The 22147-nt window shown below is 50.4% G+C and overlaps 3 protein-coding genes across 4 annotated transcripts; 1 reads left to right on the top strand and 2 right to left on the bottom strand.

Annotated features, from left to right (window-relative positions):
• Nucleotides 1-435: 435 nt before the first annotated feature.
• C5H22orf23 (chromosome 5 C22orf23 homolog) lies at nt 436-3883 on the bottom strand. Its single transcript, XM_064655063.1, has 6 exons — nt 3718-3883; nt 3414-3476; nt 2858-3034; nt 2247-2381; nt 1003-1103; nt 436-709 (listed from the first exon to the last, which is right to left on the bottom strand). The coding sequence occupies exons 1-6, from the start codon at nt 3866-3868 to the stop codon at nt 605-607; spliced, it is 732 nt and encodes a 243-aa protein (XP_064511133.1). The 5' UTR covers nt 3869-3883; the 3' UTR covers nt 436-604.
• Nucleotides 3869-7113, top strand: POLR2F (RNA polymerase II, I and III subunit F). 2 transcript variants are annotated; one of them, XM_064655065.1, is made up of 6 exons: nt 3869-3978; nt 4092-4161; nt 4289-4419; nt 5978-6049; nt 6334-6425; nt 6923-7113. In XM_064655065.1, exons 1-5 carry the CDS (start codon nt 3959-3961, stop codon nt 6398-6400), a joined length of 360 nt encoding a protein of 119 aa, XP_064511135.1. In that variant the 5' UTR covers nt 3869-3958; the 3' UTR covers nt 6401-6425; nt 6923-7113. The 2 variants fall into 2 exon arrangements, with proteins under 2 accessions (XP_064511135.1, XP_064511134.1); XM_064655064.1 differs by lacking the exon at nt 6334-6425.
• Nucleotides 7114-10240: 3127 nt separating this feature from the next.
• SOX10 (SRY-box transcription factor 10) lies at nt 10241-20906 on the bottom strand. The gene is made up of 4 exons (XM_064655066.1): nt 20735-20906; nt 19091-19547; nt 13115-13380; nt 10241-12721 (listed from the first exon to the last, which is right to left on the bottom strand). The coding sequence occupies exons 2-4, from the start codon at nt 19498-19500 to the stop codon at nt 12006-12008; spliced, it is 1392 nt and encodes a 463-aa protein (XP_064511136.1). The 5' UTR covers nt 19501-19547; nt 20735-20906; the 3' UTR covers nt 10241-12005.
• Between the last annotated feature and the right edge of the window lie 1241 nt (nt 20907-22147).

Here is a 22147-nt window from a genome sequence, read left to right on the forward strand (position 1 = left end):
GGTCTGAAATCCCCTCTCCCTGCTCGGCACAGCTGTGTTCCTGAGTGACTGCCCAGCTCAGCTGCTGCCAGAGCTTTGCTGATGCACAGTCACACTGACCTGCAGCAATGTCGGGGGGGCTCATGCTTGCACAAGGCCACGCAGCTACATCCTCCTCCCTGCCTTCTGCCAGCAGAGCCATTCCTGAATTGTTCCCTGAGTCGGGAGGGACAGGAGCAAGTGGGCTGCAGGTGTGGGTGGCAGTGTGTGTCTTAGCATCATGCTGTCATGAGAAACCTCCACCTCTGGGTAGATGGGAAGGAGTGACATTTCTAGGGGTGGATTGGTGTACTGAGGCATTGCATAGGCAAAGGAGGCTCTGCTTTGTCATGTTTTGGTTGCCATGTGTTTCCATGTCTTTAATATTGTTGAGCAAGAGGGGATCCGGTGTGTGGGTAGGATTTTACAACAACTTCTGTTGCCGTTTATGTACAAATTGGTCCTGCCCGCTGGGCAACAGATGGTGCTGCCCCCTCTTTGGGAAAAGACCAGTCCTTAAGACTCCGATGCCAAGAGTCTGGGAAGAAAAGGTGGGAACAAACTGCACTTGTGTTTTGTCCTTGGCCTAGTCATGGAGATCAGATTTGTTCCCACCAGGGAAGTCTTTTGTCATCATCTTTCTAATTTCCTCACTTCTCTTCTTGTCAATGATCTCCATCTCATGCATTTTCTGCAAAGTACAAAGAGAAAGGGCTGAGCAGGGAGAAAGCCATCAGCTTTTTTTTTTCTTCTTTTGCCAATCTCAAGAACAAAAGTTCAATTTCCCTGATTGAGTTACACGCAGAGATGAAAAGAAAGGCTAAAAACCTCTACCCACCATTCCCCAAATTCACGCCTGAGCTGTGCCATGAAGGGAAACAGCTCTCTGTCCCCTTCCCTGCTCAGATACCAGAGGTCTCTGCTTTATGGTCTCTGACACAAGGCATTCCCTCCACTTACTGTACAGACAAGACCCTTGCGTACCTGTGAGATTTCAGCAAGGACAATCCCTTTATACTCCTTGTCCTGTCCTAGAGCTTCCATCTGCACCAGGAATTCCCTCCTGTCCTGAATTTCATTCACCACTAATGGATAAGAGAAAGAACTGTGGAAACAGGATACAGCCAAAAGGCAAGAAAACATGTTTCTGTCTAGTTCTGAACCCCCAATTTCCTAGCTCAACTTGAACAGCAGTCCCACCAGAGGCAGGGTGATGTTCTTAACACTCATTTTGCACATCTTCACAATACCCCAGTAGACCCTTCCACAATGGGAAATGTCCCCTCTGCCCAACTTCTTCCTCCTCCCCAACTTCCAGGAATGGTAGGTTTCTGGTTTTCTTTGTACAGACAATTCTCTGTTGCTTGTGGGCAATTTAGCCAGTCTGTGGATGGAGAGAGAACCTGTTGTTGAGGTTCATTAGTTGACACACATCACCCAGTTATCTCAACCATCTCTGCTCCCAGGATCAGGCAGGAAACATTAGCTGCTGTTTTGCAGCACAGACCTGCAGCCAGCTGGTCTAAATCCTGTCAAAGATGTGCGAAGGACAACACTCAGCTTGTGACAAGTTTTGGAGGATACCAAGCATGTGTGATGCCAGCTGCACTGGCTCCCTGCAGCAGGGACCAAAGCACCCCTTCTGTACACGTTATTCTGGTGTTGCCCATCTTTGAGCTGTCCTGGCTAGCGAAGGGCTGGCTGGGGCGTACACATACATTGAAGGTTCAAGCACAGAGAGGTATTAGGCAGGGTTCTGCTATCCCAGCATACTCTTCAGGCCAAAGTTTTTCACTGCTTAAAATTTTGCTCAACATTTAAGCTTTGCTAGTGTAACTGCTGTGATCCTGGAGTGAAACAGCCCAAACCATAGTCAGGCTGGAAAGTGACTTAATCTATGTTGAGTTATGCTTGCTGGGGAAAGACACACAGTATCTGGGCTCGCTGCCCAGGTCACCCTGCACATCCTTAGGGTATTCCCCTGCTGGCAGAGTTCATTTTGTGCAGGCAGTCCAGGGAGCTTTAATCTGCCAGCAGTATAAGCTCTGCAAGGATGGCTGGATCTCAGCAGCACAGCAGCAAGGCCTTTCTCTTGGAAATTGGGCTTTGTGCCTCCTTCTGCAATGGGCTCCAGGTTACTGGCAACACAGCCTGCCACCCCAGCCCTTGGAGGGAGCTGGCTTCCGAGGCTTCCTGCCTGCCTCCCTCCAGGGGATGTAAAGACGTACATTCTTCAAACCGGTCAGGCTCAGGTATTTCCTCTTCCTTTGTCCGAACCGGCACCCGTTCCACCTCATCCTCCACCTCATCCTTCCCTGTCGCTAAGATGTTTTGAAGTCTTTGCTTCTCCTTTTCCAAATCTCCTGTGAATGCCAAGGGAAAGGAATTTATTATCAGCCTGTCTCCTCAGGGAGGAGCCTGGCCACACCACTCCCCTGCTAACAGTGACAGAGGAGGTGTTACATTAACATCAGTCCATCCCAGGACTGAACTGTTGAAGCACCACACAGGTGGACAGAGCCAATCAGACCAACATCAGAGGTTTGATTCACATTTATGTGCTAGAAAGTCACATAGTACTTCCTTCTTACTCAACGACTGTGCAGGTCCCTATTGCCTGTCCCCACCCCAAGCTGGGGGGCAGAAGTCAGCAAGCACTTAAAGTAGCTGTTCTGTCAGAGATCCATTTCGAAAGTGTCTCTAAAGACCAAAAGCATGAGGACATGGAGCAATTCAGATACACCCTGCCACTACTGAGACTGCAGGCAGGGGATGGACAAAAGGGGAAGAGAGGGTCCAGGGGTCACTGTGTATTTATCAGCAATGTTTGCCAACTTACGTGTGGGCTGTGGCTTGAACTTCTCTCGAGTGTAGGCATCTCCGGCCTGGCACACCTTGGCAGGTCGGAGATGTGGTCTAGCTGGAAGCCTGTTTGGCTGACAGGCTGGTGGGGAGGAAGCAGGCACTGGCTGTTTGCTGGATGTGGAGGGCCACTGGAGGGGCAGGGCATTTCCTCCTGGGGAAGAAACCAAAAATAACAGTAAGCGACACAGAAGGGACCACAAGGATCCTGGCCTAGTGCCAGCAGAAGACCTGCCTGTTGATCTACTGTAGCATCACAAGCAAAGACTCCAGATGCCACAGATGCCTCACCCTGGTCATTGGTACGAGACAGACTGTGGTTCAAGTCACCATGTTGTGCCTTGTTTCCTGGATGACCCTTAGGGACACCTCACCCCTCACATCCCAGCGTGTCAGCAGCTGCCGTGCTGCTGTTTTAAAGCACTTGCTCATCCAAGCAGGCTGCGGACGAACGCCCCCGTCTCAAGGTGAGCGGCAAAAGCTCTTCACCAACAGCACAGCAGCGGTCGGGAGAGCCCGGGCGCCTCACTCACGTTTCACACAGTCCATCAGGTATCGCCTCTGGGAATGTGTCAGCTTCAGCTCCTCCATCATCGCTGAAAAACACGACGTGTGGGTGAAGAGGCAGCGGGGCCGGGCTGGGGAACCCGCCCCGGGGCCACCCCCCGTCACGACCCGAACCCAATGGGGAACATGCAGGTTTAGGAGACTCCAGCCGGGGCGGCGACACCAGCGACGGGCCCGCCCCGTTCCCGGACCACGGTGGGCCGCTCTCCTTCGGGCGAGGCACGGCGGGACGGAGCACGGGGGCAGGGGGGGGCCCCGCTCCGCCGTTACCTCTCAGCAGCTCCCGGGTGCCCGGGCTGTACTGGGCCGACCTGCCCGGCCTCGAGCCCCCGCGGCGGCCCGCGATCCCCAGCGCCTCCATCGCGACGGGCGGTGAGCGGCGCGACCGGGCTGGCGGACAGGGCACGGAGGCGGTCGCCATGGCAACGGCACCGGATGGGTTCCGGCAGCGTCAGGGCAGCTCCCGGAACTGGCTCCTGGAAGTGCCTCCCAGTTCCGCCGGGCGGGCAACATGTCTGACAACGAGGACAAGTGAGAGCGGGGCGGCCGGGGGCACGGAGGGGGGCGGCAGTGGCGTGTCGCGCCTCAGGGCCGGTTGGGGGGAGGCGGCGGCCCCGCGTGTGACGTTCGTGTCTCCCCCGCAGCTTTGATGGGGACGACTTCGACGATGTGGAGGAGGATGAGGGCCTGGAGGACCTGGAGAACGCGGAGGAGGTGAGTGCCCCGCGGCTCTGCCGGTCCCGCTGGGCCGGAGCTGGGGAGGCCTCGGGGGCCCTCCCGGCACCTCAGGGCCTCGGCGGCGGGCGCAGCTGAGCTGCGGTGCCGATCTGCTTTCTACCAGGAAGGACAGGAGAACGTGGAAATCCTGCCCTCGGGAGAGCGACAGCAGGCGAACCAGAAGCGGATTACAACACCCTACATGACCAAGTACGAGCGAGCCAGAGTCCTGGGCACCCGTGCTCTCCAGATAGCGTGAGTACTGCCCGCTGTGTCCCCGCCGCCGCCACAGCTGCGCGTCCCTTCGCACTGAAACGTGCTTTCCTCTTCCCTTAAAAACTCCTGGATCCTTTGCATGGCTGCTGAGCTTGCATGTCATCCTCTTGGTCAACACTGATGCCCAGAACCGTGGAGCTCTTAGTTGCACCTGAAGTCTCTGTGTCTCTCCTTGGCTGAGACTGTGCTACTTGTGCCTAGAGAAGGGGAGCATTTATTAGCCCCAGTGAATTTTCCTAGGTCACAGGCAAAAATTAGTACAGAATGGGACATGCCAATTCTGATTTCTGTCTTTCCTAAGAGAGCCAATGTGGACTGGAAAGCTCATAACTGTTATGTAAAAGCCTGAAGAGCAGGATGCTCCGAAATGTGTTCAGTTGATACCACAGGGCTGTAGGAATTGGACAGGAGAAACCAACCTGAAATTCACTTTAAGTGCATTTCTGTTGTGGCGAACTGTAAGTTTTTTAAAGTGCAATAATGTTTGCACTTGTAAGTTTTTAATGTGCAATAATAAGGCTTCACTCATAATAGGTAATAACATTTAGAACCTATTTTAAGTGCTGTCAAGGCTTGCTGCTCTCAACTTAATCAGTTTTCCTATTTAGATTTATTACAATAATAAATATCAAAAAGTTTTGTGCTTTTGGAAAAACTGCATTTTGAATTAGATTGTTAGACAGTGACAAGTTTTTGAGTTTCATCTTGGTTATATCCACCCTTGAAATGAAGCCTCTGTTCTGTATTGTTTAGAAGCTCGCAGGTAGTGATCAGATCTTTCCTTACAGCTTTTCCAAGCTGTTCTCTGCACAGCCTCTGCTCTGTGAACCTGTTTTGTGCACTTCTTTCAATTGGCAGAAGGCCAGAAAGATGGGGGGAGATGAGATGGGCCCATGCCAGGCCTTTAATCCACAACACTGCCACCTGGTTCTGCTTCACCTGCGTCTTCTGCCTTTGGTGCTGAACCCAGGCGAGCAGCCCCTGTGGCCTCACCCACATATAACGTGAGGTTTCTCTGCTGCCACTGCCCAGTAGATGGGTGTCATCACAATCCATTGCAAAATGCATAATTTTTTGCTTCCTAGAGGTAAAGTATGTTGTAAATCCAGCCCCTCTCTTCCCCTGATAAAAGCCTGGAAGCTGTGAGCAAGTCAGAACATAAGAGATGTGCTGGAGTTGCAGGAGGCATGCTCAATATACAGCAGTTCCACCCTTTCCATTGGATTAATTGTAGAACTGCTCTTTTCCTCATGTTTAAGCACAGCAGAGGGAGATGAGTGTGGGTTTGACCAGTCCTTGAGCATGAGCTGGTCAACAGAGGCTGAGGGATGGGACAAGAAGAACATTCAAGTAAAAGTTCTTTCTGTAGCCAGCTGGGAGAATTTTCTTCTTGAAGTGCATAACGGAGCAAATCAGTTTTGCCAGTCTCACCCTTCTCCTTTATTGGCCATTGTACAGGTGACAGAGGCAGACAGATGTTGAGCTGTCCCTTTTTTTCTTCTGTGTTTATTTAAGTGGTTGTTGATGTTCTTCTCAGGATGTGTGCCCCTGTGATGGTTGAGCTGGAAGGAGAGACAGACCCCTTGCTGATTGCCATGAAAGAACTCAAGTAAGTCACAGATTTGGTGGTGAGTGTATTGATTCCCATAAAGCCAGCAATCCTCTCCTCATCCCAGCATTTAGCAGTTTATTCCAAGACGAATTTGTCTTCCTTCAGTAAGCTCTATAGTTGCCTTCTCCTTTTTTCACATTGAAGCTTCTCCACAGCTGCTCTCTTCCATCCTAGTTGCTTGTGCAAATACTGATGATTAGGAGTGCTCTGGACCTCTTCTACTTCACAGTCCCAGTGTTCTTTATTTCTGTGATGCAAACTCAAGGTCCTCATCTTTCCAGACTCAGTTTAATTCCCCAAATGGAATTGTTTCAAAGCAGCCATCTGAACAGACCTGTGTTCAAATGAAGTCCTGGCAAAAATTAAAATAAGGGTCAGTCTGGTGAGAATGTGTGTTTCCTGCACCCTTGCGTGCTTGGCTTATTGTGCTTGGCCCCTGCTTACAGAAAGGTAAATAAATCCTTTCTGACTGTAGCAGAGGCAGCTTTTGGATGACCATTTGCAGGCCCACCTTTCCACAGCAGAGCTCCCTGCTGTCCCAGTTTGCTTCTCCCCCTATATCAGTGTTAGATGCTTGATGTTGTCTCATAGTGGGTTCAGATCACAGGGCTCAATTCCTGCACTAGCAACAGAGGTCTGACCTGTGGGTCTTTGGTGTTTGTAGCCTAAGGGCACTCAGTGCTTTGCACCTACAAAAGACAAAAGGTTGTTGGGACTTCGCTATATCATATCAAATCACTGGTGCTACACAGCCCTCAGTTAAGTATGATGAGCTTATTGAAACCACCAAGCACCTGAGTTCCCACTGCCTGCTAAAGTGATACAGTGAAGGCTCTGATATTTCTGTTCACCTCTCTGTCTTCCCTGCAGAGCACGCAAGATCCCCATAATCATCCGTCGTTACCTGCCAGATGGGAGCTATGAAGACTGGGGTGTGGATGAGTTAATTATCACAGACTGATCAGACTCCAGCCACCAGTTTTGTTTTTTTTTCTTTTTCAGGAATGTTTCTAATTTTGTTTAGTATTTATGTAAATAAATTTTAAATCTCCTCATTTTAAGTTAAATGTATTTGGGTTTTTTCCCCTCCCACTTCCTCTTTCATCTCAGTCCTACATGCCCCAGAGATGACTTTCTGTGTAACAGCTTGGCTATTATTCTTTCTCTCTGTGTCATGGGCTGTATTAGTAAAATTAGGGACCCAAGTGCAATGCTTTTTTTGCAGCTTTTTTTCCCCCTTATCTTTTAGCTAGGCTAAAGTCTGCAGTAACTACTTCCTCCTCCTCCAGCACTGCTCCTCCCTGGTTATAGGACTGATATACAATTAAACTCCTGCTGTACAGAAATGATCTTGCAGGTACACTGACTTCAGAAAGACTCCAGCCTTCCACCGCTGTTCCTTCTTAAAATGAGAGTGCTGAGACACCTTCATTGCTTTTCCCTAGACAGTTGGGCCTTTGTGCCCTGAGCAGGTTGCTGTGGAAACTCCCAATTTCCTCTTTGGCCGGTGCTGACTGTGGGGCTTCTCAGGAGTATCGTAGAGCACTCTCATCAAATCACCTATTGTTTCTTTGCTCCCACTGCTTATCAGAAGTGGGGATCCCCTTTCAGTGGCACTGCCCCAGCCGGAAGCGCAGTCGCCACTTGCAGCCCCACCAGCTTCGCAGTTGTAGGTGGTTGTTTCGCTCGCTCCTTGTGCAGCCGTTCTCTGACACGCGGTGGAACTGATGGTCTGGAGGGGTGGGTGCTCTCCAGCCATCTCACTTGTACATACCCTGGTGGTTCTTACAGTGGCACAACAGTAGTCAAATCCTGAAGTTCCTTTAATCTGTAGTGTGATGAAAGATCAGCCCCTTTAGGTACCTGCACTCTTACCTCTGATGTGCAGGGAGGTAACATGCTCGAGTGAAGATTTGTGTGGATGCCTTACAATCTGCAAGGGCTTCCAGCCAACAGCTATCTACTTTTCATTTTTTGTTCTGTGTGCATCAAGATTCTTTTCTACGTGAGGAAGATCTGAGCTCTTGGGCAGAACACATGAAGTCTTTCTTAATTTTCTTACTAAAAAGTGCTCTCAGAATTTTCAGGTTTTATTTCTAAAGAGAATAAGGGGGAAGGTGCACCTCACCTATGGTTTCTGCCTTATATTAATTTTTTTTTTTACACTGGCCTAGAAAGAGTATTTCCAGCTAATCTGTGTTAAAGCTTGTGCTTGTATATATAAAGTGTTCATTCTCCATGCTGCATATGTGGTCAGTGCCTGCACATGAGCATCCATGTCCCAAAGGGAGTTTATACCCACCTGCCTGGGAACTCTGCTCATATAACCAACCATGAATGTCATTCTCTTACTGCTCCCTGTAAAAGCACCAGTCTGAGCATCTTCTGTTGATGTGCACGGGAGGGGGTGGTTTTCAAGGCAATAATGCAAGAATTGAATGGGTCCTGGGCAAAACTGACAGGTCAAAGGGGATGTGGAGGTGCTTGCAGGTGTGGGAAGGGGATTGACTGTGAGGAACACAAATGCTTCCTAGTCCAGGCCATCCTTACCAAGAAAAGGTTAATTTGCAGCACTTTGCCTTCAGCCCTCTCCCCCCACCCTCCATGGAATCCTTTAATCACGTTGGTGCGGTGAAATTTCAGCCCTGAAATGGTGCCTTTGTGCAATCATTTTGGCGTCTGCCATGGAGCGCGGGGTCGTTTTCTTGTCCTTTTTTTTGATTTTTTTTTTAAATGGCTTCTTTGTTCCCTACCCGACTCCCCTCCCCAGCCTTGCATCTGTATCAGATACGATTAAAGGGATAGGGAAGGATGCCGGGCCAGCTCCTGCTAGGCTGCAAGACGAGTGATTAACCCCTCTGTTACCAGTGGCATTCTCAGTCCTGTCTTAGTTGTGAGCATCCTCCTACATGAGAGGAAGCATTTCTTTCCACTGGAGAATGGTCGAGGCAGAGCCTACTTGCTTTCTTAATTTGCTTTATGAGGAGCTGGAGAAGGGTACTTAGGTGTAGTTACGAACTTTCTTTTCCACTCTTCTGTTCATCCATGCCGTGTCACTTCTCTCTCACATCCCTGTGATCAGCTCTCATACCCCTAACTCCACCATGGCTTCCCTTCTTCCCCACACACACTCCTAACCTCATCAGCAGTGCAGTATTTCCTTCCTGGGCTCTTCCTAAAGCCTGTCATTTGGGGTAGAGATTTCTCCTCTCTATAAATGGTCAGTCCTATTTTGCATAGAACTCTTCAGCTGGCATCACTGTTATTAGATCCATTAAGCCATTCTGCTATGGATGCTCTTGACCCTATACAGAACTTCATCCAAATAGTGCTGTGCTTTTTAAAAAGTTTTGAATGTGTTCGACAGTTCCCAGATGTTCTGCTCACTCTACTTGCCCATAAAGTGTTTAGTGAACACAAACTCACTGTATTTGCTCACGTGCATCAGCACTGAAACCCTTTGGAATCAACCTGTAATTGTTGTGGAGTCTCTGTTAATTGGGCTCCTACCTTCCTGCTGTTAGCCTCAAGAGATGTTCTGAAGCACAGTGATACCTGCTACACATTTTCTTTCCAGAAACTTCAGATACCCTCTCAGATCTGACTATACCCAGAATGTCTTCAACAAGTAAGAAGGAGTATACATCTAATCTGGAATATACTCTGTGTGTGTGTGTGTTTGTATTTACGTTTTTGCTTGTGGAAGGCAAGAGGCTGAGGGGTTGAGTTTCTACAGAGAAACTAAAGGTTGCTTCCAAAATACAAAAGTTTGTGTATGTGGGGAAGTTTTTTTTGAAGGTATGTTACCTGCTACCTGGTGATGAGGAACCAAGATGAGAAATCCCACACTTCTATCCTAGGGAGCATTAACAATTACACTAAGAAATTTTTGGGTGAAGCACATGCAAAATAGTGCTCCTTATTGCGTGTGCTGAATTTCAGCTGAAGAACAGAAATCAGTGTTAGTGCACTTCTTACGGAATCAATGATTGGAGCTGGGGTGTGAGCAGAAGATGAGCTTCACCTCCATGAAAGAGTCTGGTCAGCCAGTCAGAGTTCTGCCTGTGTCCTTTTCCTGAAAGGTAGAGGAAAGCTGTGCACAGGATCCCTATGATGGTGATGTGACCCATCATACATTTACTGGGGGAAAAAACAGAGACTTGAAGACGTCAAAAAAACCCAGACATGTGAAAATGAAACTTTTAAGTTTATTATTCCATATGTTTAATGCAGAGTTAATGGTGCTAGGACAGCATAGAGACTGAGGAAAGGGAGGTGAGGGAGGAAGGTGCTACTTGCATAAATAAGGGGACAGGGCTGGAAGAAGTTACATGCGTACAAGGAGCAAACATTCTACGTGATCTTTTCAGACACCACAAGGATAAGTCATCTGTAGCTAAGGGAGGCAGGAGAGGCATCTGACAGTCATATCAGCAGAGGGATACAGCAGCGCCCATCACAGTCCACGTTTGGTTAAAGTCTCTTTCTAGACTGGAATATGCACTGGACAGTCCCACAAATGTCTCTGTGATCAATTGGCAGGAGTCATCTTTTCCTGCAGTGAGTTTTGTGCCAGTTCACTCCCTGGCATGACAAACCACCCCAGTCCTGAAGGTGACAAAGGAGAAGCAAGCAGACTGTCCTCAGGTGTTGGACTGAGAAAGGAGATTAGTCTGACTGGGAGAGCTGGTTTCTTTGAGTTTGAAACCCAAAGGGGAAAATAGATTCCTTTGCACCTAAATAGGCTTCTTTACACCCATCCAAGATTGGGTCTGTATCTACCTTGCTTAAAGCCACAGGAGTATCTTTCCATCCTCAGTGTAGATGGGAGAGAGGTGTTGACTGACTGGGAGACATGATGAACAAATGAGTGGGGACACAGATCCCATCAGCCTGGGTTTGGAGTGGGGGTTCAAAGAGTACTGGAATCACCTCAGGGTGTTGACAAGTGCATAGTAGCTTTCTTGGTGCCTCTTCATTTCAGGAAGGCACGGTCAAACATGGAAGAGCAAGGACCAAGTTTGCTTAGAGGTTGTTTGGGATTCTGAAGAGATTAGAAAAGACTGAGAGGGCAGAAATGCCCGACATAAATGAATGATACAGAGTAATTTTAAGAAAAGAGGATTCACCCACAACACCATAGTGATTCACTGGTCCTTCCCCACCTCTCCTCCACCTCCATTCATGAACACACATGTGCACACAGGCTGTAATATGAGTTACACTAAGACTGACAATGCTGTTCCCAAGTCCTATGCACTGTTCAGGCGAGGCTTAAAATCCCCATGCTGGAAAAAGTGTAAGATTAAACAGAGACAGGATGGAGAGAGGAGGTGGGGAGAAAAGCTAGGGTGCAGCTGTGGAAATCAGCAGGGAAGCAGGTGTAGGTTGGTCTTCCAAGTGGTTCAAGATTCATGCACGTGTGAATCTTAGGCAGGACTGCTGCACGATGCTGATTGCAAGGAAGCCGTCCATGCCATCCTCCCTACTGCTCCTCTTACACATCCACCAAGGCTGAGCAACCACCCTTCACTTGCGGTAGGTGACAAAGTGCTTGCCATTGTAGCCTGTTGGAAACACTTGCTAACTCCCTGGAGCAATCTGGGGAGGGGAAGGAAAGGACAGTCTCTCACATTGTACAGTCCATGGTGCACACAAAACCCACCACAGACCAGTCACTCCATGTCTAGAATCCTCCTCATCTAGAAGGCCAATAAGGTGTGGCAAGCCAGTCGTGTGGCCTGCATGAAAGTGGTAAAGGGCGAAAGGACGATAAACCTTCCTCAAGGCGGGTGTGCCAATGATAGCTGGGGTCAAGAAAGGCACTTCGGTATACTCAGTGCATTCTGGTGACTGGATGGGCACTGAGTGACCTTGGAGTTCAGAGGCTCTTCTGCCTGTGCTGATTCTTCGGAGCCTTTCCATCGCTGCTTCGGTCACCGTTTCCCATTCCCTATGGTCTGGAGAGAGTCGTGTACACGGGCTGTTCCCAATGTGTGGGGCTATGGGACTGTGGCACAGAGGGTGCAGGGTCAGAGATGGCAGTGTAAAGGGGACGTTGAGAAGGTCCCATATAGGAGAAGGCAGAGTAAAGGCCAGAGGCTTGAGTGGAATGGCTGTAGTAGGGTCCTGAGGGCTGGTGGTCCGGGTAGTCAAACTGTGGCCTGGAGATGGAGGGAAAGGCCGAACCGTAGTGGGGCAGACTCAGGGATGTGTAAGCTATCTGGGAGGTGGAGGGCTGGTCAGTGTAATGACCTCCAGGGGTGGACCCCTCTGTTTTCACCTGGGCCTTGGAATCCACCACTGATGAGGTGGCAGTGGACAAGGAGACTCCATGCTGCTTGGAGATCCAGGCAGAGTGTCCACTGGCTGCAGCCAGGGCGCTCCCAAGGCCGTAGCCAGCAGCCGCCGCTGCCGCATAGCCCCCGACATGGCCTGGGTGGCCGGCGTGTCCGTTGGGCGGCAGGTATTGGTCAAATTCATTGACATCAAAGGTCTCCATGTTGGACATCACTTCATGGCTGATCTCCCCAATGTCCACATTGCCAAAGTCAATGTGTGGCTTTCCCCCTTCCCCAAGGGAACGCCCTTCCCGTTTGGAGTCGGCTTTGCCTGCCTGCAGCTCGGTCTTAGGAGTGGTAGGCGGTGTGGGGGGCCCGTGGCTCTGACCTGCAATGTGAAGAACATTTTGAGGAGGAAAGAGAGAGAAGAGGTGAGTTACTGCTTTATGCCTGGCTCTATACATAACTCTGTTCTTCCCAGTATGCCAACAGCTATCTGGTTGGAGACTTCAGTGGAGGGAGAAAGAAATAGCCTAAACCAAACCTTTTTATGTCATCTTGTGGAAAAAAGGGAGGGTACAACGAGACCAGAAGAATGCAAGTGCCTACAAAACTCAGGGACGTCCCAGAACTGCTGACACCAGCAGAGCTTGTTGGGTCAAACTCTGTGCAAGGTGTGAGCCCCCTTGCCAAGGCTTTCACCATGATGACTTGTCTTTTTTGAGCCTCTGAGCTGATTGTAGCTAAGAGATCAATAGATTCACAGAGACCTGGGACTCACCTGAGGAGTGTTCTGGATGACCGTCAGACATGGGCGACCCTTCACCGGGATGCCTGTGATCCAGGTGGGCGTTCTTGTAGTGGGCCTGGATGGCAGCAGCCCCGCCAGCGTCCCCCTCCACCTGGCCTTCACCCTCACCCTGTGTGGCCTTGCCGTTTTTCCGCCGACGGGGCTGGTACTTGTAATCAGGATGGTCCTTCTTGTGCTGCATCCTCAGCCGCTCTGCCTCTTCAATAAAGGGCCGCTTGTCGCTTTCGTTCAGCAGCCTGCAGAGACCAAGGTGGTAAAGAGGAGAAGAGGGGAAGGAGTGGGGCACACACGTCAGAAAAAAAACACCTATACACAGCACTATGGGACACAGAGTGTAAATCCAAATGCCAGGGTGTTGCCCCACTGAGGGTACTTCCCAGAACAACAGGAAAAGCTTGGAGTGTTTCAGTGGAGACAGTAATGTTTTCCTCCTAGTCATTATTATTCATTAGGCCCTGACACTGGTTGGTGCCAGTGTTGGGTCCCCCTTCCCCACCTGTGTGATGCTTCTCACCTCAGTAAGTTCAACACCCTCTCTTATATTGCCAAAGGGCAAAGCACAGCCTTTCATAGCTGTGTAAAATAAGGTTGGATGAGCTGCTTTCAAAAACCTTGTGCAAATTAAGGGCAGTTGGGATCATCCTTTGGACAAAGGTAGAGTGGCACACCATCACTACCTGTAGTGTTGCCTTCCCCATGACTCTTGCTCTTCCCCAGATTCTGTTTGTTCCAGGTTAACCTCCCACTCTTCCACAGGCTCTACTCCAAGTTTGAGACTCTACTGAGCAAAAATGGCAGCAATTGGTGTTGGCTCCACAGTATCCATGTTGTTGTCTGGAGCTTGCTAGGCCTTTAATCATGTTGCAATATCCTAGAAGGGACTCAAAGAAATTTTGGAAGGGGCAGAAACAGTGTATTCTGCTATTGCTGTAGCTCCTGCTCATCTCAGACATGGATAATGCAAAAGGCTGAAGCACAAAGGGCCAGCCTTTCTTGAACTCGGCCAAGCAGTTGTGAAAAATTTAGCTGCTATGTTGCTAGCCTTGTAGAAATAGATGAGCTTTGGTCTCTGGATGAAAGGCACCGCAGAAATGTAAGCTCATTCTCTGTATTCCTGCCAGATCATGAGCTGCTCTAGTTTAAGATAGGCTCTCCAAGGAAATAGTGAAGTGCAGAGGAAGGATGGCTCAGAGCACTTGAAGATGAGATCAAACTCATAGCTCAAGGCTTCAGTAGCGTTTCAGCCGGAAGCACTTCAATTTCATTTTATGGTTTTCCTCCTCAAATATTCTTGTGACTAAAGGTCATTCTACGTCCAGCCAAAAACCAGTGCTCTCAGAAGTGACCAGTCTTCCCATGACTGGGAATTCTCCACAGCTGTTAAGGAATAGCAGGGCTCACAAATAGCAAAAAAAAAATTTCATTTGTTATGTCCCCAGCAAAATAACTACATAGGATGGGACTTTGGCAGCACCTTGGTACCCCTGTAGCCCTTTGCACTAAAATGTGACCAATTCTGTTAAGCTGTAGGCTCTGAGGAAGATATAGAGGCCTGAACTGGCCCAAAAAACTGAAGATGAAGAGGAGGCATGGCTCAAGGAAAACACGGGTAAATCTGGTGGGGGATCAAAGAGGGGACCAGCAAGTAATGGGTTGGTTCCTAAGCACCCACTTTCCTCCTGCTCCTTGTGCATCCCCTCATCTGGCAGCCAGAAGGTGTGTGGCATGGGCTGGAGCCCATCATAGTGCTGACCTGGGTTCACTCCGGGCAGCCTAAAGAGGTCGCGGCCACACACCACATTCCTCCACTGCCTTAATCCCGGAGATTAAAGCAATTGAGCCACCATGAATCCAACACCAGCTTTCCTGTCTCCCTCCTGCCACCGTATACCACACTCACACGTCCTGGAGGGCTCTAATCCCTCAGCCTGTGCTGCTCCAGACGGCCCTCCAAGGGCCAACCCTTGTAGGCATCGTGGACTGGGAGTGACCTTGCCTTGGCAAAACTTTGATCCTTGCAGAACTTGGGATATGGAGAATAGAGGCAAAACCTGCAAAGCTCAACCTCTGAAGTCCATCTTGTGTATGGTGTGTACCAGAGCTGCTGGAGGCTATGCAGGAGTCAGATCCCTGCCCTGTGAGCTATGTTCAAGTGCCTCAGCTCCTCTCCCCTTAACAGCAGCCCATGGGCAGTGCCACCAGCAGGACAGAGGTAAGTCCACTCCCTGCATCTTTGCCTTCTGGTCTCTAAGGCTGCCTGCTCCCTCCTCCCTCCTGTCGGGATCAGAACTCAAATCGGCTTTAGCAAAGTGAAACTGGTGCGAGCAGGCAAAGGCCAGGAGATTTGGGGGGATTTGGATTTCACTTGCTTCCTGCCCTCCCCCTCCTGCCCTCATGGTCCCCAGGCCATAATGCAAAGGAATCTCGCACGGGCAGAGAAGTTATGGATCACAGAGCAAAGCCCTTCATGGGGCTTATCCGAGCCCGACACTAAATGCTCACCCCCGAGCTGAGGGGAGAGGGGCAAGCATCCAGCGCCGCACTCTGGGAAGAGAAAGAAGGGCTAAAATCTTTCTGCCCACCTCTTGCAGCCTCCCCTTCTGCTGCCTGGCATTGCGCCGCTCTGCGTGCCAGGCACCTTGGCTCAGCCAGAGGCCTGACCCTGTGCTGGGACTCAGCTGGCAATGAGTCAGTGCGGTGATGGGGTTGGGCACTGGGGCTGATGCAAGGCAAGGGCTGGTTGGGAGCAGAAAGCAGCCAGGCAGGCTCTCTCCTACGGGTCCACGGCCCTAGATTTTGTGCACGTGAACCAACTCCCTGGGTGCTGCTACCCTCATGCAAAGATACCCTCATTGGGGACCCCTGCTCCTCCCTATTAAGCCTTCCTCCCCTTCTTCCCTTGTCTCTCTTGTTTTCCGCCCTAGAGGTGGTGCTGGCTGGCATTTTGGCTAATAGTCATGCTGACATTTTCAGCAGCCAGCCTCCATTTGAGATCTGCTCCCTGTCCCACACTGGGGAAGGAAAGCATCCTAGGAGAGATTTCCTGACCATGAAGCACAGAAACATTCCCTTCAGTTTTAGTACCTCCCATTTGGTGTCTGCACCCATGAAACATCCTAAGCAGGTACAGACTTGGGAAGGTGAATGACCCCTAGCACCACATTTGGGGTCAGGTACGTAGTGTGGCCATCAGGGCATATCCTTTTCAATGAGGACAGGAGCCTATAGGGGACATGGTGGTGGCACTGAGCTGGAGCATAATCTGGGCTTAAAAAAAAAAGCCCAGGCCGTTGCATCCCATTTTGCAGAGGGGCACATGGGATGGCACTGGGGTTTCCGCTCCATCTGCTAGCTGCCTCTCAAGATTTCCCAGCCCCTTTCAGTGATGATTGCTGGGGACATGCTCAGTTTAACAGTGGTCTGCAGGCAGTCTCTGTGCTCAGCTGCATTTGCCTCTCTGCCTTACATGCCCGTTATCTGTATAAGGTCAGAGCAGCCCACATGGAAATAGTAGTAACCCACATTTTCCAGAGTTACAAGCCAGGGCTGTAGGGTTGGGTGGCCACCCTGTAGGGGTGAGCCAGGGCCCTTTGCAGGGCCCTGTCAAAAGTTTTGACCCTTGTCAAAAGTTTGAGACCAAGCCATCCAGAAAAAATCATGGCTGCTTGCAGTTGTACTGACATGTAGGAGCTATACATGTGGGACAGTGTAGATAATGGCAGTGGGAACAGTGTAAATAGTGGCAGCGGGAACCTCAGTGGAAGAAGACTCAACCATGCCATGGCTGGAAGGCAAGTCTCCGGGCTACTACTCTTATAGCCTTTGGGCTACCTTCCCTGGAGTTTTGTGGCTGGTATTTTCCCCCAGCCTCACAGAAAGACACACACATGAGGTCCTACCGAGGCCAGACACTGCCTGTACCCACAACCCAGCTTACTCTGCTCTGGCACAGCTTAGAGAACCTCAGCCTGCACTCAGGACACTCAGAGGGGAGACATTCAGCAAAGCACCCAGGTGGCAAACTCAGCAGCACACAAGAACACCAGGCCTGGCCCCACAAACTTCTCCTGGCTGTACAGTGCCCTAAGAAACACTGGGACCTTGACCATTGTCCAGCAGCAGTGTCCTACTGTTCTGAGTCCCATGCGGCCAGCAGCGGGAGCCATGCCCTTGGAGCAGGGAGGCAGTTGGGTGCACGGACATTTGGTGGCTATGTCTCCCTGCACTCTGAATCCAATACCTGTGGAGCAGCGCTGCTCTGCTATATTTTCAAGGAAAATGCAGTGTTTGGAAGGAGACTATTTCTCTAAAATCTGGCAATATTTTGCAGTGGAGGAATGTTACCTTGAAATCAACATTTTTGGAACAAAAAAGCTGGATTCTACACACACACACACAGACACACACACACACACACACACACACACACTCACTCCTTCCAGCACAGCTTCACAGTCCAGAGGCTGGCAGCAGAGCCCCAGGTGGGAGCGAGTGCCATGATAAAGGGAAGGGAAGGCAGAGGGGGTCAAAGCAGGAAATTGCATCAGATTAGACACCTGCAATCAACAGCCTGCCTTTGACTTCCCAAAGAAATCTCTTTTCTGGGGTTACACTAAGCAATGAGGAGTCACGGTAAATGGGCTAACATAGCAGAGGCACAGTCTAATGCCCAAGGGGTTGGTCCCTTGCAAGCAAGGAGGTTTGAAGCCAAAATTAAAAGACCTCACCATCAGCTGCTATACAGAGTATGTTTTGCTTCTGCTTGGAAGAATGTCTCCTGGCCCACCCAAGACTGAGGGCTTCCTCTATGAAATGCCATCAGGGCGGGAGAGAGAATGAGCCTTGGTTTGTGTTGGTTGGTGCAAGGCAGTGGACTGTGCTGGGCACTTGTGTCAGTAAGTGTTCGTAACTGTTTGGTGGGGTTATAGGCAGAGACTGTCAGATGGGATGGAAGTGGCATGGCCAGCCGCACACGTTTGGCTTGGGCACGACAGCTCTCTGCACACTCATGGGCCAGCTACAATCAGGGCAGCCCATCAGTCTTCTGGAGGAAGGAGCAGAGGGTACGTCAAGGACCCAGGATCCGCACTAAGACAAAATGAAAATGGCCACACAAACGGATGGGGCCAGAAGGACAAGCGTGTGTGTGCTGGCAAGAAGGGAGGGCAGTTCTCTGGGTGCAAAGGGAGATTCAGCTCATTTGCAAAGAGAGATGTGGCTCATTTGAGTCAGCATATTCCAAGAGAGCCTGCTAATCTGGGACTGTTGTAGGTCTCTTCCTTTCTGCTAAGCCTCATACCCCACTTTCTAGCCAGGTCTCTCCTTACCCATCTTGCTGAACCTGCATGACCTGCAAAAACTGGGACCATCCTGGGAAGGATGGATGTGGGGCTCTGACTGCTTGTCTCTCTTCCCCTGACCTTCATCCTCAGCTGTAACTTGGTTTCCCTCTTGCTTTGTGGCACTGCTCAGAAACGAAACCCTGCTGGCGCTGGGACCTGAGTTCAAACAGGCTTGAGGCAGACACCAGTGACTTAGGGCTTAAGTCTTAAGCTCAGCCCATTTCCTGCTATGCACAACTTGGCCCAGCAGGGAGGGTAAGCCAAGAAAACAAGATCTCCAGGCGGTCAGGCAGGGGAGGACCAGAATTGTCCTGGCTGGGAACAACAGGGAAACTTAGTGGGAAACACATGAAAAGGTCTGCCACCTAGGATAGAGGAGAGCTCTGCTGAGGAATCCTTCATTACATTCAACCACTACTCTTGCTCCAGTCAATGTCTATGCTCCCCATAGAGAAGGAAAGTTCCCCATAGAGAAGGAAAGTCCCCTCAAGTGAAATGCATTCTATGCCGCTAAGTCTCCATCCTTCCACATGACCGCACAGTCCTTCACAGGACACCTCTGGACCTCAGCCCTCACACATCCCACTCCGCCGCTTGCTCTTACCTCCAAAGCTTCCCCAAGGTCTTACTGAGCTCGGCGTTGTGGAGGTGCGGGTACTGGTCAGCCAACTTCCTCCGGGCAGCCTGTGCCCAGACCATGAAGGCGTTCATGGGCCGCTTGACGTGGGGTTTGCTCTTGTTACTTCCATTGACCCGGACAGGCATGGGCACCAGGGTCCAGTCATAGCCACTCAACACCTGGCTGACTGCCTCACGGATGCACACCGGGAACTTGTCATCATCTGCCTCTGTGTCTTGCTGTTCCTTCTTGACCTTCCCCATCTCCCCGTTCCCAGAACCAGTGAGATGTGGGGAGTTTTCCGACGCCATGGAGGGTCCTGGCGAGAGACAGTGGTGGTCTTCAGAGCCCACTGGGCTCATCTCCACCTCTGAAAGGTCTTGGTCATCAGCCATTGTTGCTCTCGAGCCTTCTCTCTTCCTTCTCGCTGTCCTTCTTCTCACTGGGGAGGGGAGGAAGGAAGAAAAAAAACAAAGGAAAGAAAGGAAAGAGCGGGGAAAAGAGAAAAGGAGAAGCAACCACCAAAGCTGAAAGGTACTCCAAGCTCTCTGAAGAGCTGACCACGAGTCAGGGGCTGCTCACTAAAAGCGCAAGCAAAGCAATTGCCATGCACACCACAAAACCCGTGATCGATGGGGGTGGGGATGGGTTGGGGCCCCTGATTAATTGGCATATTGCTCCCTATCTCTGCAATTGTGTGGAACTGACATATGCAGAAGGGCCTACAGCAAAAGGGATAAGGAAGGTTGGGGACCTGAAAGGAGAGAGACACAGACCATCCTGCCTGGGCACAGCACCCCACAGGGGAGTGGGATATGGGGGACAGCCACAAAACTTGTGTGGGGAAGTGCTCCTTTCTTTCAAAGATGTACAATGAAATTCCCAGGGGGAAGTATGAGAGGGGAAGTGCCAGCACGGTATTGATAAGTCAGAAGGGACCTATATTCCAGTTGCCAGGGAATCTGAGCGGGTGGTACCACCGTAAAGGGAATCAGCCCAGGCCCTGGGTCCAGACTCAGAGACCCTGATCCCAACTATAGGAAAGTGCATCTGTGGGAACACCTCATCCCTCACCCTCCTCTTGCAGCTGATAAACCAAAGGCTTAAAATACATCTACACTTCATCCACACACACACTCCTGTCTACGTGTATATACGCATATACATACTCACATCATGCATATATTTATAAATATACAGATACAAACAAAACCAAATTTAACTTTGAGACAAGCCAAAGCTTTGGGTTGCCTGCCCCACACACTCCGCCTCTCTCCTTCTGTCTGTAGTCACCTCTAAAAGTCCCTGCTGCCATGCAGCAATTTCCCCCTGGAGAAAGAAACACTCTAAAAATAAAGGCCTTGCTATCCTCCCCGCTCAGGAATTAAAAAAAAAAATAGAGAAGAAGAAAGAAATAAAAAAGAAAAAATAAAGAAGCACTAGAAAAGCATGCCCCTGACTTAACTGAAGAAAAAAGCCAGTCTAGAGCAAGGGCGGCTATCCCTCGAGTTTCAGAGGGCAACCCAGACTTTCGTTGGGGAAAATGAAAAAAAGTAAGAGAAAGTAGGGGGGGAAAAGCGCGAACAAACATGTGAGCGTGTGCAAGCGAGCTCAGGTAGGAAAACTTACATTGCTGGCCGATGTGCCGGGCAAATCCTGCGAGGGCTGTGATTTGTATCCCAATAGTCCCCCTGTTCTCCCTCCCAGCCCCAGCGGCGTCGGGGCGTGCAGCACAGGGAGGCTCTCAAGCGAGTGCCATTCCTGGAGGGAGGCTTGGTTTTTACTAATACCCCGGCTGGATGTCTCTAGCTGGCTTTGCTGCTTAGCACCGGGGGAGGGAAGGGCGGAAGGTGGAGCCAAGCACTCCTCAGAGCCAGAATACAGTCGGTCAGGGGCAGCGGGGAGGGGATGCAAGCAGCCCCCCACCCCACCTCAGTCACCAGCACGTTCCCTGCTTTCCGTGGTGCCAGCCTCTTCACTTGAACTGCTGGCATTGGGCTGCTCTCGGTGGCATGACCACCCCGGAGATGGTGCTGGAAGATTCCCCCCTGAGAAGCTGGGGTGGTGGGATGCTGGAAGGGATCTAGGTGGTTTGAGGAGGTGGGTGTGCATCCCCAGGACAGGAGTCCCACGCTTTTTCCCTGATAGCATGGTTACTCCTGAGGGATCTAGTGCTCCCCATGTGCTACATGAGTCCCCAGTCCTTGTCACAGAGTCTCATGAGGACCCTGCTGTGCTGCAACAAGTTGGCCCAGGACCCTTTGGTGCTAAAAGAGCATCATTCAGACCTGCATCTGTAGGGTGGAGAAGGGGATGCAGGAGATCAGGTGTGTCCTGAGGGTGGAGGACATCAAGTCCAGGGAAAATACCATGCTGCTGGACAGTGGATACCAATTTGAACCTTCTTAAGACTTTTGCAATCTAGGGATGGGCTCATCACAACATGTTCATCTCTGTGGCATCTTCCCAAGACAAGCAGGCTCTGCCTCCTCCAACATGCTGAGCTGCTTCTGAAGGCAAATGCGGGGTCTTTCACAAAGAAAGGAAGGTCTCCTGACGAGAAGGACTCTCTACACTCACTCACCCTCATTCTTGCTGCTAGTGCACTGGGACATGAAGAGGATCTTAGCACTCAATGTACTAGAATGTTGTCCATCACATCTTCCATTTTCTAGCTTGCTTTCCTTCCCAGGTGCTTCTGGTAGTTGATTTCTTCACTTTTCTTTGTTACCAGGGCTAGTATAGACCAACACCAACCCTTCAACCGTGAGAAGTCACCCATGAAAATTCTGTTGACCTTTGCAGGCCCTCCTGAGTTATCAATGAGATGAACCTAGCTCTGGCCTCAGCTCCTTGCTGGAGACCCAACCTGAAGACAATTCAGTGCTAAGTCATAAAATATAACAAGATTAAAGGATGTGATCCAGGGAACCAGCTTGAAGCGATTTCAAGAACATTTTCAACTCCTACAGCAGATACTCACTCTAGAAACTTTGTGATGACAAGAAAACTTAGTGGAGAGCCTAGCAAAATATCGAGACC

The sequence above is a fragment of the Pseudopipra pipra genome, chromosome 5, assembly GCF_036250125.1.
Source record: "Pseudopipra pipra isolate bDixPip1 chromosome 5, bDixPip1.hap1, whole genome shotgun sequence".
Classification (NCBI taxonomy): Eukaryota; Metazoa; Chordata; class Aves; order Passeriformes; family Pipridae; genus Pseudopipra; species Pseudopipra pipra.

Coding starts and splice junctions, on each gene's coding strand:
- C5H22orf23 (XM_064655063.1), bottom strand. CDS start 3,868: ATGGCGACCGCCTCCGTGCCCTGTCCGCCAGCCCGGTCGCGCCGCTCA. Junction 2,382..2,857: donor GTTCAAGCCACAGCCCACAC/GTAAGTTGGCAA, acceptor TGGCATTCACAG/GAGATTTGGAAAAGGAGAAG. Junction 1,104..2,246: donor GCCTGACCGGTTTGAAGAAT/GTACGTCTTTAC, acceptor CTTATCCATTAG/TGGTGAATGAAATTCAGGAC.
- POLR2F (XM_064655064.1), top strand. CDS start 3,959: ATGTCTGACAACGAGGACAA. Junction 3,979..4,091: donor ATGTCTGACAACGAGGACAA/GTGAGAGCGGGG, acceptor TCTCCCCCGCAG/CTTTGATGGGGACGACTTCG. Junction 6,050..6,922: donor ATTGCCATGAAAGAACTCAA/GTAAGTCACAGA, acceptor TCTTCCCTGCAG/AGCACGCAAGATCCCCATAA.
- SOX10 (XM_064655066.1), bottom strand. CDS start 19,500: ATGGCTGATGACCAAGACCTTTCAGAGGTGGAGATGAGCCCAGTGGGC. Junction 13,381..19,090: donor ACCTTGGGGAAGCTTTGGAG/GTAAGAGCAAGC, acceptor TGGTCTCTGCAG/GCTGCTGAACGAAAGCGACA. Junction 12,722..13,114: donor TCATCCAGAACACTCCTCAG/GTGAGTCCCAGG, acceptor TTCACATTGCAG/GTCAGAGCCACGGGCCCCCC.